Source organism: Natator depressus, chromosome 26, assembly GCF_965152275.1.
Source record: "Natator depressus isolate rNatDep1 chromosome 26, rNatDep2.hap1, whole genome shotgun sequence".
NCBI classification, from domain to species: Eukaryota; Metazoa; Chordata; order Testudines; family Cheloniidae; genus Natator; species Natator depressus.
The window spans coordinates 10,559,863-10,574,014 of NC_134259.1; the positions used below are offsets into that span (position 1 = coordinate 10,559,863).

Consider the following 14,152-nt stretch of genomic DNA (forward strand, 5'->3'; position numbering starts at 1 on the left):
GGAAACAGTGGTTTAGATTTAGGAATCTTTCCCTCCTTCCAAATGCATTATGTTCCCCAAATGCACTCAAGCTGAAAGCTAGGCACAATGACACAGTGAGTAAGCCAGTGGAATCCACCCAAAATACTTTACTTGACAGTGAAATAGATCAGCACTAACCCTGGGTTATTTGCTTACTGCCAAGTTAAAGGTCTAACAGAGCTGCCATATATTCTTGTCAAGAAGCAGCCTCAAATGCTCAACTTCAGTATAAATTATATGCTTCGCGTTTCAAAGTTGTGTCTGAGATATGATGCGATTTCCACCCCACCTCCCCTTAACCCCACTTTAAGGAAACACCAAAAAAGGAGTTTTGGTTGAAGAAGTTTAGGTGTAATTTTAGTTGTAAAAGAAATGATGAGATGAACAGATGTATAACAATACATTAGGCTGGGAAATAATAAAGCCGTGGCCTAACTATATGAAATTAAACTAATATTTCCTGCAATGATTGTTTTCCCAGGTCAGGAAGCGTCCTGCACCACTGGAATGAAATCTATTTTTTTGTAGAACATCTTGCCCACAAGTTCATAAGGTAAGAAATGCTGGTTTTGCAGATAAACCCAACTGGGTGATGTGAGCTGCGAACTCAGGGTCAGATCCCACGTGGTACATAAGGAAGTATGCTGATTCATACCAGCTGACAGTTGGACCCTCGGTCACTTTACGGGATTGAGTCCTATTTGCTTTTTTTATGCAAGATGCTCCATTGATTTCAATGGTATTACTCCAGAGGTGAGCAGCAATTGTTGCAAATTCACTGAGCCCCAGAAGATGGGCTAGATAAGCAAATAAATCACTTCTATCTCTAATTTCTGTGGGCCAGAGTATACCATCCTGTGGAGGTACCATGGGGAGGGTAAAGCTACCTCTAAGGCTCTCAGCTGCCATGCGGTGGAAGAGGGGGAGTGGAGTTTGTCTTTGCAGAAAGCGATCAGGAGCAATGTCTTTCCAAACCCCTTGAATGTTGCAGTAGCTGTGGGGAGAGCCTGTGGGTCACGAGTCCAATGTGAGAAGTGAAAAGACACAAGCAAATCTCCTCCCACCTCCACATAGTGGTCAGGGGACACTGAAGTGTACAAACTTGCTTCTGTGGCATAACCTCATTGTGGAAATTATGCAAAGAGGAATGGCATTCACTTCTAGAGGGAACTGCTTAGGAATTTCCATGGTTTTGCAAGGAGGAATGAGACTTCATAAGGCTCCCATCTGCTGATTCCAGCCGTCTCTGTTTAGGCCTTCATCTTCTTATGATTACATTATTATTATGGTAGCAGTCACAGGTTCCAACCAAGATCGTACCCCTTTTGTGCTAGGCGCTGTACATACATCTAGTGAGAGAGAGTCCCTGCCCCAAAGATCTTACAAGAAGACAAGACAGAGAAAGGGAGGGAGGGGAGCTGTGGCACAGTGAAGAGTCATTGCGAGGAGCCAGAAGGGTAAAGCAAGAGAGAGGAGAAATATTGACTAGGTGAATGAATGGAGAAATGGATTGCAAATCATTCACTCTCATTTCTGTCTGTTCTCCTTCTCCAGCCCCCAGCTGAGGATGTCATTCATTGTTTTCTCAACTAGAGGCTCAACTCTAATGAGGTTAACTGAAGACAGGTAAGAAGAATTTGGGGCAATAGCACAAAGCAGTGTCCTTCCTTTTGCACTTTTCCCGGCTAGTGCATTCTGGCTTCATATCAAATGACTCGAGAACTTTAAATCACTTGGCTGTACTTAACATCTGATATGTATGTTAGGCTCTTAAAGGAAGAACTGGTCGAAAATTTTAATCAACACTAGTTTTTCGTGGAAAATTGTCGTTCCCCCCCCCCCCCCGATAGTGTCTACTTTCCTTGAAAATTTTTGATTCTTTCCATGAGAAAAGAAAGTTGGAAAAACCCAGAATTTTCAGCTGAAACCTGAAGAAGTTGTTAGTTTTGACAAAAACTTCAAATTTTCTGTGGAAATTCCCCCCTCCCCCCTTCATTTTCTGTCCAGTGGTTTGACTTTGTGTTACAAAACCTGGCTTTTGTTTAGTGTTTCAGTACAGAGGCAAAGGGCTAAATGGGCCATGGAGATGGGTGACTGGGGAGGAAGGGGAAGCCAGTAATCCCCCCACCCACCCCCCGCCACCATTGAGTCCCAGCAAATCCTTTCCTTTCTCTTCTTGCATCAAATTCATGCTTTTTTGTCCTCTTCTTCAAAGTCTTGTATGGTCTCCCCATAATCTACCCTGCTGCTTTAATTTCCCCCTATTCCCCATCTTGTTCCCAATTCCTACCATGTTGTTCCTCTCTTGCTCCTACTCCCAGCTTCGTACCATCAGTTATGCTCCCACTGGCTCTTGAAACTGTTTCCCCTCTACCTGGCAACCTAGGTGAAGTCCCCCTCCTTAAATCTGCTTCTTCTAGGATAACTCAGTACTTGGGTTGCCTCATTGACTATCCTCCCTATGCCTTCCTTTACTTGAACTGTTCTCCCATGCCTTTGTAATGATCCCTACCATGGGTTCTCAGCACCTGGGACATTGAGCACCAAAGCACAGACGTCTGCCACTTGAGCAAAAAGGAGTAACTCCATTAGTTGGCAGCAGTAGAAGGGTATTCTCTTCTAGAGAATATTCAGTTAATATTCACAAGTGTATTACATCTTGTCTTGTCCCTGCTTTCCCCATCTATCTGAGACTTCAGATTCTTCAGAGCAGAAAAGAGGTCTCACTCCAGTTTTGTAAAGCATTGTGTAAACTTGTCGTACTCATACCTGTTTTTTAATAACCTTATATTAATAAGGTGATCCGGTATACCAATCTGTGGTCAGTAAAGCAGTTGAATTGGAAAATCAGAAAGATCAAGTTTGGAGCAATTGTTTTGAAAAGGGTCTTCTTTGTGTGGGTAACTGCAAGAATACCCATAGGAATTCTATGGGGGTCTTGCTTTCTCTAGAGGATTCTGAGTAGAACTAGGAGTGCAGGGTGGGAGTGGGATCTAGCCCGTGGAAGGGTAAACTCTAACGACTTGCCCTGAGATTTTTCAAAGCTATCTAAGGGATCTGGATGCACAGTTTCCATTGTAGTTAATCCAGATCCCTTCAGGCAGCTTTGAAAATCTCACCTTCAGAGAATAACCCTCCGCTTCAGGATCTTATTCTCACCTTTCAGGACCTTTCATGGAGTTTACTCACCTCCGCTTTAGGGGCGAGAGACCAAATGGACAGAACAAAAGTGTCTCTGTTTGTGCAAAGTGTGGGAACTACTGTCAATCTCCCGAGAAACATCTGTAGGTGGTTCCTTCACCATTCAAAGAAAAAGAGACCCCTCTCCCCAATAATCTATTTCCCCCTGCCATAAACCAAAACACCCAGACAGCAGGTTTCATCACTGCCTAATAGCAGAGGAAGCACCTGTGTGCCAGATTTGGACAGCTGAATATGTGCCAGTTCTGATCTGTCTGAAGAGCACATGCTGGTTGCTTGACTTGAGGAGTATTGAAAGGGGAAGAAAGAGAGAAATCAGAGCAAGACATTGTTTCCCCATCATAGGCCTGTCCTTTGATTTCCTTGCCTTTTCTCCATGCTGGAAGGGGAGGAGCAGGGTTGCTTTTACCGCCAGTGCAGAGGAGCCCAGTGCTTTTCCAAACATTATTTTTTCCAGTTCACCTCTTTCCAGACAGTTTGTTTGGGGTCCCTGTACTATTATGGGAAGTGTCTTGAAGTGGATGGGGGTTTGGAATTGACTGATGTATATAATTACTTAGAGGTATTTGTGATGGATATTAAGATTAATGAGAAGCCTTTGCAAGGAGTAAGGAGCTATAACATAGGCAAACTGAGGATCTCGGTGGGTTGGGTGTTTTTATGACCGGGCCGGTTTATAAGCATAACACTTTTGGAAAGTATTCCCATTGGTCCCTCTTAGAAAATCAATGGGAGTCTTTTCATTGACTTCAGTGTAAGTTGGATCAGGCCCCTTTAATCACTACAGTTTCCCCTGTTAACTTCATTGCCACGTGGAAGAAAAAATATGTGTAACACATGTGAATGCTATATGAATAGCATATGTTTTACATATTGGACTTCTCTGAGATTGCATACCAGCATAGCTCCTGTTTATGAACTAATAGGAATCTGGCCACTTTCCTATAGTATAATCTACATACATACCAGCCTAAAAAATGCTATTAAAACTGACCAGTCAGGGCATGAAATCTACCGCTCTGCCATTAACTATAACAACGGAAGACAATGAGAAAATGAATGGTATTTAACTAGATTATCAGATGAAAACCCACCCCCATATTGAATGGGCAAGGAGACTTTTGCAAGGCTGCATGTCACATACATAAGAAGACCTGCTACTTATGTACGTGAAACCTTTGTTCCCATATGGGAATGTATAAGCTTACCCAACAGACCTAGAAATGATGTTGATGTCAGGCAGGACGGTAGTGTGGCACCAGCCAAAATCCAGCATGCTGGCGGGTGTAAGTCTTCTGTTTCGATTGGAGGACTGACAGGTAAAATGTGGATCTGTTGGCATGTATCATCAGCCTTCCTGATATATAGGTGTGTGCAAAGGCTGTAATTATCAATAGCCTTTTCTTTTACTTGGATTTGTAAAAAAGCATCTTTGGGTGCTAGTTTGGGTGAGCCTGTTTGGAAAAGGGATGCTGCCAGTGTGTATGAGGTCTCCGGCAGAAAAGTGGATGGAACGCTGAAGCCCCATTTGCAAAGTGCTGACGCTCTGATTCAGGACATCTCTAAAGCACATGCTCAGCTTACTGCTCAGCCTCACCAGTGTCCAAGGGCATCTGGAGGTGATGGACCCTCTTGGGAGGCTCTCGGCCTCTTCTAGGACTGAGCTGTTAACAAGGAGCATGAACCCGGAGAACACGCCAGGTGACAGGAACCTTAGCGTGTGAATTTAAAAATCACAATTTCAAACTGAAAAATTGCTGATCTATATTAATGCAGAAAATGTTTTCATCGGCATAGTAACCCTTGGCTTTGTTATTAATTTTTATTGAGAAAATCTCCCCCCACTCCATCCCCCATCCAACTGCAGTCTACAACTCCACTTTGCCTTTAGTGTCAGAGTTGACAATGACTCATTCAGCCCCCAGTCCTGCAATCTGTTTCACAAGGGCAGATTTCCCTCACCACCCGGCTGGTGCTCTGGATAGATTAGCTGTGTAGATCCAATTGCAGAATCGGGGCCAGGCAGTGCCATGTATATTACAAATCAAAGAAGCTTTGATTACCTGGGGTTTATGAACCATAGTATGTTATCACCAAAAAAGGAACCTTTTAAAATGGAAACATATAGAATACCTAGTGCCTGTAAGAAGCTGAATTGTTCTGAAAATTTTCCTTTTGGAAAATTTGTTTGTTTGTTAAAGGATGGGGAATCCAGTTCAGATAAAATAAGATCTGATGTCCTGGAATTTCCATCTCATCCTATCCTATTTTGAAAGTGCCTATCAATGTTGAGACAAGCTCATCCTTGAATTAACTCCTTTGAAATAAATGGAGATGAATTTGGCCCAGTTTATCTAAAGCCAAACTGAATTGCCAGAAGCTGGGAATGGATGAGAGGGGATGGATCACTTTTGTGTATCATCTTGTGTGTAACACTGTTCTGTTCATTCTCTCTGAAGCACCTGCCATTGGCCACTGTCCGAAGACAGGAGACTGGGCTAGATGGATCTTTGGTCTGACCCACTGTGGGCATTCTTTGGTTCTTAGGAATTTTTTAGTGTATTTAGGCCAGATCACTTTTTCAATTCTTGTTTTTCATTTTTCTGTATTTTGTTCCTTTAAGATCCACCAATAGAAGGGCCATAGTATCCTGAGACAGTCTGTTTTTTGAAATTGCTAGCCTCACTATATCGTATTTGGGTGATTCACTATATCCTAAAACTCATGAAAAAGCCTGTATTTCCAGCTGGGGATCAGTAACTCCATAATTTTCAGAATTGAGCTCATTTCTCAGAGAATTGCTGCCCACATTTGAAGACTCAAATGGTACAGATAGATGGAAGCATGGAAATTTTATCCCCAAATCCTTTTTGGCTCTTGCATTCCTGGAAGAATCCTGGACCCATACAGCAAAAGAGATTTCGGGCCATGTGGCTAAAAATCTTTGGCATTCAGGCCTGCAGAGTTAGTGTGGTCCTGCATACAAATTGATTTAATCTAGTTCCCATGAAGATAGCATTAGTTCATTCAGAGATACCCTGCATACCACAAAGACTTCATCTGGGCTTTATAAAAACATCTAAACTGTACTCTGCTCTTACACGTTGGTGTCTGCAACTCAGTGAAACATGTCCGTCCCCCGCTTAGCTTCTGATTGATCAGTCACTATGCCTGGGTTTCCAAAAGATTAAATGGGACACCCTGAATCTTAAAGCCTTTTCCATTAGCTCATTAATCTTGAAGTTGGGTTTGGCTGGGAGTGAAAGGCGTCATATCCAAATATACTGGAGCCTGCTGGATGATCTTATATTATCGATATCACATTCCTGGCTGTTTGATTCAGCTTGTGTCATCACCAAGCACGACTAAAGAATAAGAGCCAGATGTAAGTCAGCAGCTCCACTTGTCTAGCCGCAAGATATACTGGCATTGTAAAGGGAGTGTGAGTATGGAGAAGTACATATGCCAGAATATCAGATTAGAGGAGATCTTTCTGTCGTGATGCTTTCTCCAGGCTGTGGGAATAGCGATGAAAATCGACTCTGGTCTAGTTTTCACACCCCTAGAGAGAGAGGCAGTCGAGTGTTCCCCTTACCTCGTAAAAATAAAAGCCTTTAATTCTTAGGTTACCAAGACTTTGGCCAAAGTTTGTACTTAACTGCCTGACCTGCCATTATGTAGCCAATGGAATAAAACATTTCATTGTTATTTACATTAGCACAGATAGATGGCCAAGAGGAGGGAACTAGGGGCATTCCCGAACGTGGCAATTTTCTTTCTCAAATACCTGCCTTTAAGGCAGGGATTTAGATGCCCAGATTCAGCCCCCTTCGGTTCTTTTGAGCATTCCGGCCTTAAATGCCTTGTTGGAAGTGGGATGCATGCTCCAGAAGCCCTATTGACTTCAGTGGGTGGGTGCTGCAATCCATTGCAGGACCTGAGATGACTAGGCCATGTCTACATGCACAGCACCGCTGCAGTGCGTGTGGTGAAGACGCTTTATGCCAATGGGAGAAAGCTCGCCCGTTGGCATAAAAAAAACACCCCCGCAAGCGGCATAAGCTGTGTCAGCAGGAGAAGCTCTCCCACCAATATAGCGCTGTGCACACCGGTGCTTACGTCGGTGTAAGTTATGTCAATCAGGGGGGTGGAATTTTCACACCCCTGAGCGACATACGCTTGCTGACAAAGGCTGTACTAGTGTAGACATAGCCTGACTTTCCTCCACGCATGTACCCATTGCCTTCCACCCATCTGCCCGCATGTCAGATCCTGACCAACCTGGCAGTTGCTAACAGATCTAAGGGAGCGTCTATCTTAATATTTCAGGGATCAGATACGTCAAGGCCTAGAAGAGCTGCAGAAAGTTCTGCCAGGAGGCGACACTTACATGCACGAAGGATTTGAAAGGGTGAATAAACGAATTTTAAAGTGCTTCTACAATGTCTTTCGGCGGGGGGGCTCAGAGTGCTTTGCGAATGCTAATTAATTCATGAAGCCATAGAACAGCCCCGGGGAGGTAAGTGATATTATCCATGTCTTAACAGATGGGATCCTGAAGGCAGAAAGATTGAGGAACAGGGCTATGTGGGGATGGGTGTACATCATTCACCATGCAGACTTTAGGCTGGAATATTATCTCCTCAGGCTATAGTATCTTCCTGTGTCCCTGCCTTCAGTGTTGGGTATTACCTGTTCAGGAGAGGGATCGAGGGCACTGGACAGCTGAATCCTGTCCATGCAGCTCCATTTGGAGCTATGCTGCGAAAGGGGGCAAGCTGCAGGAGACCCTGAAGCCGCAAGGGCCCTTGTGTGGCTGGCCTTGGCCTTGAGTGGATCCTGCAGGTAGTCGGCTAGGTTTGAGAGCTGGGATAACAGCCTGTTCCATGGGGTGGCTGAGCCACCCCACCTTGTAGTCTCCTCTCCCTCTTGCCCTGCCCTGCTGCAGACTTTATTAGCTCAAACATTTGCATGCAAACCACACAGGATTTCTTTATCCCAGTCTCCCACCTTCACTAAACATTTTAGAGGTTTTTGGAAGCGATTATGCCCCACAATGAAGATGAATTGCATTCCTGTAATCCAGCACATGGGAAAATTACAGTGCTTTCCAGGCTGCAAGGAGAGCTAGCCAAGATTTGGTTCTAGCCAGAGATGAGCCTGAAAAAACTCCCAGACCCAAACACCCCCAAACCTTACAGGGATACTCAAAATCCAAAGCCAGAACCAAATTCAGCAAACAGAATCCCAGCTCCAAAGAGGAATTCAAAGCCCAGATGCAGACCCATCTCTTAATTCCAAACTCTGATACACCCAGAAGTTTCTGACCTCTGTCTTGCAAAATCTGCTTGTTCATGTGTAAAGCATAAGATGCAGACAGAGGAATTTCCACCTGAGATAAGATTAACACAACTCCTGCTAGCTCACCCCGTTTGGATGGGCTGAATTAAAGTGTAGGGCACGCATAGTATCCTTGTACTCCCCTGTCTGTGTGTCTCCCTGCATCTCTTGTCTCTTGTCTTATCCTAGATTGTTAGCTCTTTGGAGGCAGGGACCGTCTTTTTGTTGTTTATATGTACAGTACCTAGCACAATGGGGCCCTGGTCCATGACTGCGGCTTTTATGTGCTACAGCAGTAGACATAATAATATTAAGAGCACACTAAAATTAGCCCAGGCATTAGGTTGGGGGCTCCCAAATTCATTACAGTCAATGGTGATGCTCCTGGGATAAATTTGACCATGACACACTAAGTAAATGATGAGGTATGCTATAATGTCCATCTCACTGGTTGGCAAAGGGTACGTACACAGGTACAAAAGAGTGTCAGGATACATGCAGCGTGAACCCCCGGCTCTTGGAACTGAGCCTAAGCAGAGGGAAATGTAAAACTGAAAACAAAATTGTGCAGCAAAAGTTTTTTGCATGCGGTTACAGAATTTAAAGGGGACATTAATTTCAGAATGAATGTTACCTGTGATAAAATGCAGTCTCCAAATTTGGTATCTTGCTGCCACTTCCAGGTTGTTAGCAGGTCAGTTAGGAGCAACCACTAAGTATTATTCAGTTATTGCTAATGCTGCTGTTTGGATTTAATTTCAGGCAAGCGAACAGATTTACTATGAAAATGTGCAAGGTAAGAGAGTGTGTTTCCCTGCTCCCCTCGCTTTCTGTCTGTGTGGTAGACTTCAGTCCTAGAGCGTAAACTTACTACAGGACAAGGGTGTGACTGTTGCTTTTTGCAGGAATCCAAGGTTATTCAGTTCACACTGAAGAGCGATAAAGGACTTTGAATACATTTCATACTGAGGACTGAGGGCCAGTTGTATAAAGAGTCAGATTGGTGGTGTGATGCTTAGTGATCCCTCAGTGCTTAAAGTGCTTGATTTGGTGTCCGGTTCCATATGGCAGTGCAAAACAACAAAACTTCACCGTGCCAGTCTCAGACTCTGTCTGGGAAGCTCAGCCCCATTAACTCCCCCCCCCCCCCCCCACTATATATATATATATAATCTCACACTGCAGAGGTACAAATGATGATGCAATGTGCAAATCAGTGGAGAATCAGACGCACAATTCTGCAAATATAGGCCTATGTATTTTGTATTTTCACAAGGCCTGGCATTCTGTTTTCTTTGTACTCATTGTGTTTTCCAGTGTTTTTCATCAAGTCATTGCCCTTTTATTGTTGCATGATTGTGTGAGAGAACCTTTTTACTAGTCTAGGCTGGGATTTTCAAAGGAGGCTAAGCAAGATAGGTGCCCAAATCCCATTGACTTTCAGCAGGAGTTGAGTACTTGGTTTCCTGTAGATGCTTTGAATTTCACAGCCTTACCATATAACACCCTCATTCATTTCTACAAGGACATTCAGTGTCCCATGAGTACAGGCTCCTCCTTCCCTCCATCTTTAAAACTCCCCAAGGTCAGGAACCCTGGCACAGGCTGTGTGATAGTCTGGTCACAGAAACAGAAGGAAAGTTTGTGCCTGTCTGCAAAAGCAAATGGACCCAAACCAGATCATTCCAGAAAAAGTTGCTTTTTTTCTCTTTATCAGCACAGACAAATGCACAGCTGTTCATAACTGCAGGAAAATCCTCCTGATGACTTAGGACATTTAAAAATGCTGTTAATTAGCCAGATTTTCACTTTTTCAGAAACAACCTTCAAATTATATTTAGCTTTTACTAAAGTGAAATATTAATGTTCACGTGTAATGCATGACTACGGAGCTGTTTTGGATTTATACCAAGCGTCTGTTGCCAGAAACCCAAATTAATTCCATTCAGCGCTGCTGTAAATTTACAGAGAAAGAAGCCCATACAAGCCTGGGCTACAATCAATATTATAAAAGAAGATTACAGTCTTCTTGTTACAACTCCACTGTCATTATATATGATTGAAAGGATGAAGATGAATTAAGCTTTAGGGGTTGCCAACTCTGACTGAAGCTATTCTGGGAGATTTTTTCTCCCAACATGACATAATGTCATTTTCTTAAAATATCCTACTAAAATCTCCCGGATTGCTTTCAATAGTCACCGGGAGATCGATGCCGATTCCGGGTGACTCCAGGCCAATCCTGGAGGGCTGGTGCAGTAGACAGGTGTTTGTTAAAAGTGGTCAAAAATTTCCATTGAAACTTGGGGCCTTTTTAATGTAGAGTGTTAAACAGAGGTGAAGGATATAAAGTTTGGAATATATCACTTCTGACCCTTTCAGCCCACTACTGGCTCACTGGCTAGGTGTTGGGTGCACCAGTTTAGTCCTATGTACTCTTTTTTTGTGAAAGATTCTTTGTTTAATTTATTTAGGTTACAGAACTGCTAGTGTCATCATTGCGCTGACGGATGGCGAACTCCATGAAGACCTCTTCTTTTACGCTGAGCGTGAGGTAAGAGATTCAGGGCCTGGCGATACTGCAGTCACAGGGTTTTAATCTAGCAGGAGTGGGTGGGTGAAATTCTGTGGCCTGCGTTGTGCAGGAGGTCGGACTAGATGATAATAATGGTCCCTTCTGACCTTAGTATCTATGAATCTATGTACTGGAGAAGAGAAGCTGTAGCAGCATGGGCTAGCCATGCAAGTAATTATCCAGGGTTCTGGGTGGGCTTGTACAGCTCATGTCGAAGCCCGTGATGCTACAACTTCACTGCCAGTGATAACTGAACTAGCTAAATTAAAGCTAGCTTGGATATATCCACATGTGCTGGAGTCACGCCCTATGATAACAGTGTAGACGTACCCTTATGGTCCATGCCCTTGGGACAGCAGTACCCGGGTTTCTGTAATTTCTGCCAAAACAAGATATGTATGCTAAGAATGCATGTGTTTGTAGGGATAAATACTAATAGAAGCAAGATTTCTGCAAGGCTTTCAAACCACAAGACTTCTGCTCAAGTTTTTAAAAAGCACTTTGAGTGCTGATTGCTTCCGAAAATATGTCTGTAAGTGTCACAGTGGGAGCTGCTGAGTGGTGCTGGGCTCTTTTGGAAAATTTGGCCCCCAATTCTTGATGCTCCACACTTGAAAATCTGGCCGTGCACTCTTTTGAAGAGCTGGCCCCGAAAGTCACCAATTCAGTAACAAGGCCTTGCAAGAGAAGTGTTTTCCTAACGGACTTTGAATACCAGAATACTTATAAATAAATGGTTTAAAAAGAGAAATTCAAAAGAGAAGAATTTCTTTGGTGCAAATTCTCCACCTTCCCTTTTAATGATATTGTAAATAACTACCTGCTATAGCTCTGCAATCGCTATTGTACTGAAATGCCTCCTACACTAAGTAGGAGGAGATACCATGGTTATCATAGATCCCAGGAGCAATACATACCATTTTTTTCCAGGGCTTCCACTGTCCTTAGAAATTATGTTAACTTGGAGGGCTGAACCTGTTTCATTTGTTTTATACTGCACACTTTCAATGGGCAAATATTGTTAAGTTAGAATGGCTAGAAATTGGATTTGTGGGGTACAAGAATGGATAAACATTGTTTTTGTTTACCATGCAAGTAGCTACTATAGGAATAGACAAACTTCTGCATCCGCAGGAGAGCAGAATGTTAGAGTCAAGATCAGCTATCCAGATCTGAGAGTAGATTTTTGGCCCTAAGACTTTTAATTCTATCCCTTATCATGCCCCTAGTCCTTGATTTTGAGGAGGGTTGCACTGACAGAATGACAGCAGGATGGCGATGTTAAAAATATAATTACAAATGTACAGAAATCTGCATCTGTAACATGTACCTGTTTATTTAAAAGTTTTGCACTCTGGTTCCAGGCTAATCGATCTCGTGACCTGGGAGCCACAGTGTACTGTGTTGGGGTGAAAGATTTCAATGAAACACAGGTAAATTAGTCATTTTTTCCATTTGTTTGGAATTCTGGCAAAGGTGGACTATATGCTGTCAGTTCACATAGAGCAGCTATGAGTGGACTTTTCAGCTGAGCCCGGCTGGGGCAAGTTCAGGTGCTATTCATGTCCATATAAGAGCCAGAACTTCAGCTAGCATAAATTGATGGGTACTCCATAGAAGTCAATGGAACTATTCCTATTTACACCAGCTGAGGATCTGGCCCATACATATCACTTCTGGGATCTTAATTGAATTATTAGCATCTGTTAAACTCCAATAACCTTGGCTCCCCCATATTATTATAAATCTTTCTAGAGTTCTGCTTCCTTTAGGACTTGCCATAGTCCCCAGTGCAAAATACCCAGAAACTCTTTCTCCCCTGAATAATAAAAATGAATCTAAATGAATAATGAATATTGTTGGAAGGTATAGTGAAGAGCCTGATGGTTTCCAATGAACCTGGGCCTAGGATTGAGTTAATGTGGGACAAGTGGGGGTTTCATTGTTTTGATGTAGGCAAGGAAAAACTCTCTGGTTATTACTGGTTTCAAGTCTGAGTCTTCGGCTTTTCATTTGAACCTCAAATGAGGTTCCCCTCGAGGCAGATTAAACCCCATGCCACCCCTGCCCAAAGGAAACACAAAGAAAAGCTTTCTACTAACTCCTGTGAATCAAATTCCCTGAGTATTGCAGAGCTCTAAAAACAGCCAGCAAGATCCAGAGATAGGCCTGGTCTGCAATGAAGCTTGTGGTTGTGGTTGTATTTGGGTGCAGGGCTGTCGTTCACGTCCCATCCCTAATGTAAGATGAGGCAAGAAAATAAGAGTATTTGTGGAGGTGGCGAGAAATTAGATTCCCGCTCTATGGTCTTGTCAACACTGAGGATTTTTGCACTAGAGTAGTTGTGGCATGATAACTTCCCCATGGCAGACCCCAAGTGCAGATAGCTCACAGCTTTCCCTGGTTTGTAACCAGGGTACACCTGCAGTGGTACATGACACTTTTTACATTAGTGAAGCACATCTATATTAGAGATTTGCACTGGTGCATTTACCCTGGACGCAAAAATCTCCAATATAGACAAGCCTTATGCAAAGGCAAAGGGAGGAGAGAGGACTGACCATCGAGACGGGCACAGCCTGAAGTCATCAAGGCATTGGAGAGGTTAACTCAAGTTCGATGATAAAGCCCCACTGTTGTTCGAAACCCCAGAAGCTTCCAGCAGAAAGACCATAGAGAATGAATTCAGGAAACTATAAATCCACCCATTGACTGTCATTGCTATGTCTTGGTTTATGATCCCGAAGCAATTTAATTACATTGCTTCATAGAAGAGGGGACTCAATAGCCTGGGCTTTTCCCTGTGGGTGCAAACCTGGAGGGTGTGTGTGTTTTGTTTTAAGAGTCGTCTATACGTGTTTATTTTAATTCTTATTATACATAGAACTGATTGACGGGGTGATGGGGCGTGAGGCTTGTGAGGCTTAGAGATGAGTGTGTGGCTAGTTCTCTGCCTCCAATTTGTAAAGCTTCAGGGGAGGCTGAGCCCCAAGCCGCTGGGTGATGTTACCCCTG

General features: G+C 43.4%; 1 protein-coding gene across 1 annotated transcript in view; it reads left to right on the plus strand.

Moving 5' to 3' along the window:
- ANTXR1 (ANTXR cell adhesion molecule 1) overlaps window positions 1-14,152 on the plus strand; it is a 173,340-nt gene that overhangs the window by 15,334 nt on the left and 143,854 nt on the right. The window contains exons 2-7 of the mRNA XM_074940055.1: window positions 503-574; window positions 1,576-1,647; window positions 7,552-7,633; window positions 9,325-9,358; window positions 11,037-11,116; window positions 12,502-12,570. Of these exons, the coding sequence (XP_074796156.1) occupies window positions 503-574; window positions 1,576-1,647; window positions 7,552-7,633; window positions 9,325-9,358; window positions 11,037-11,116; window positions 12,502-12,570 (409 nt within the window). The remainder of the gene's footprint in view (window positions 1-502; window positions 575-1,575; window positions 1,648-7,551; window positions 7,634-9,324; window positions 9,359-11,036; window positions 11,117-12,501; window positions 12,571-14,152) is intronic.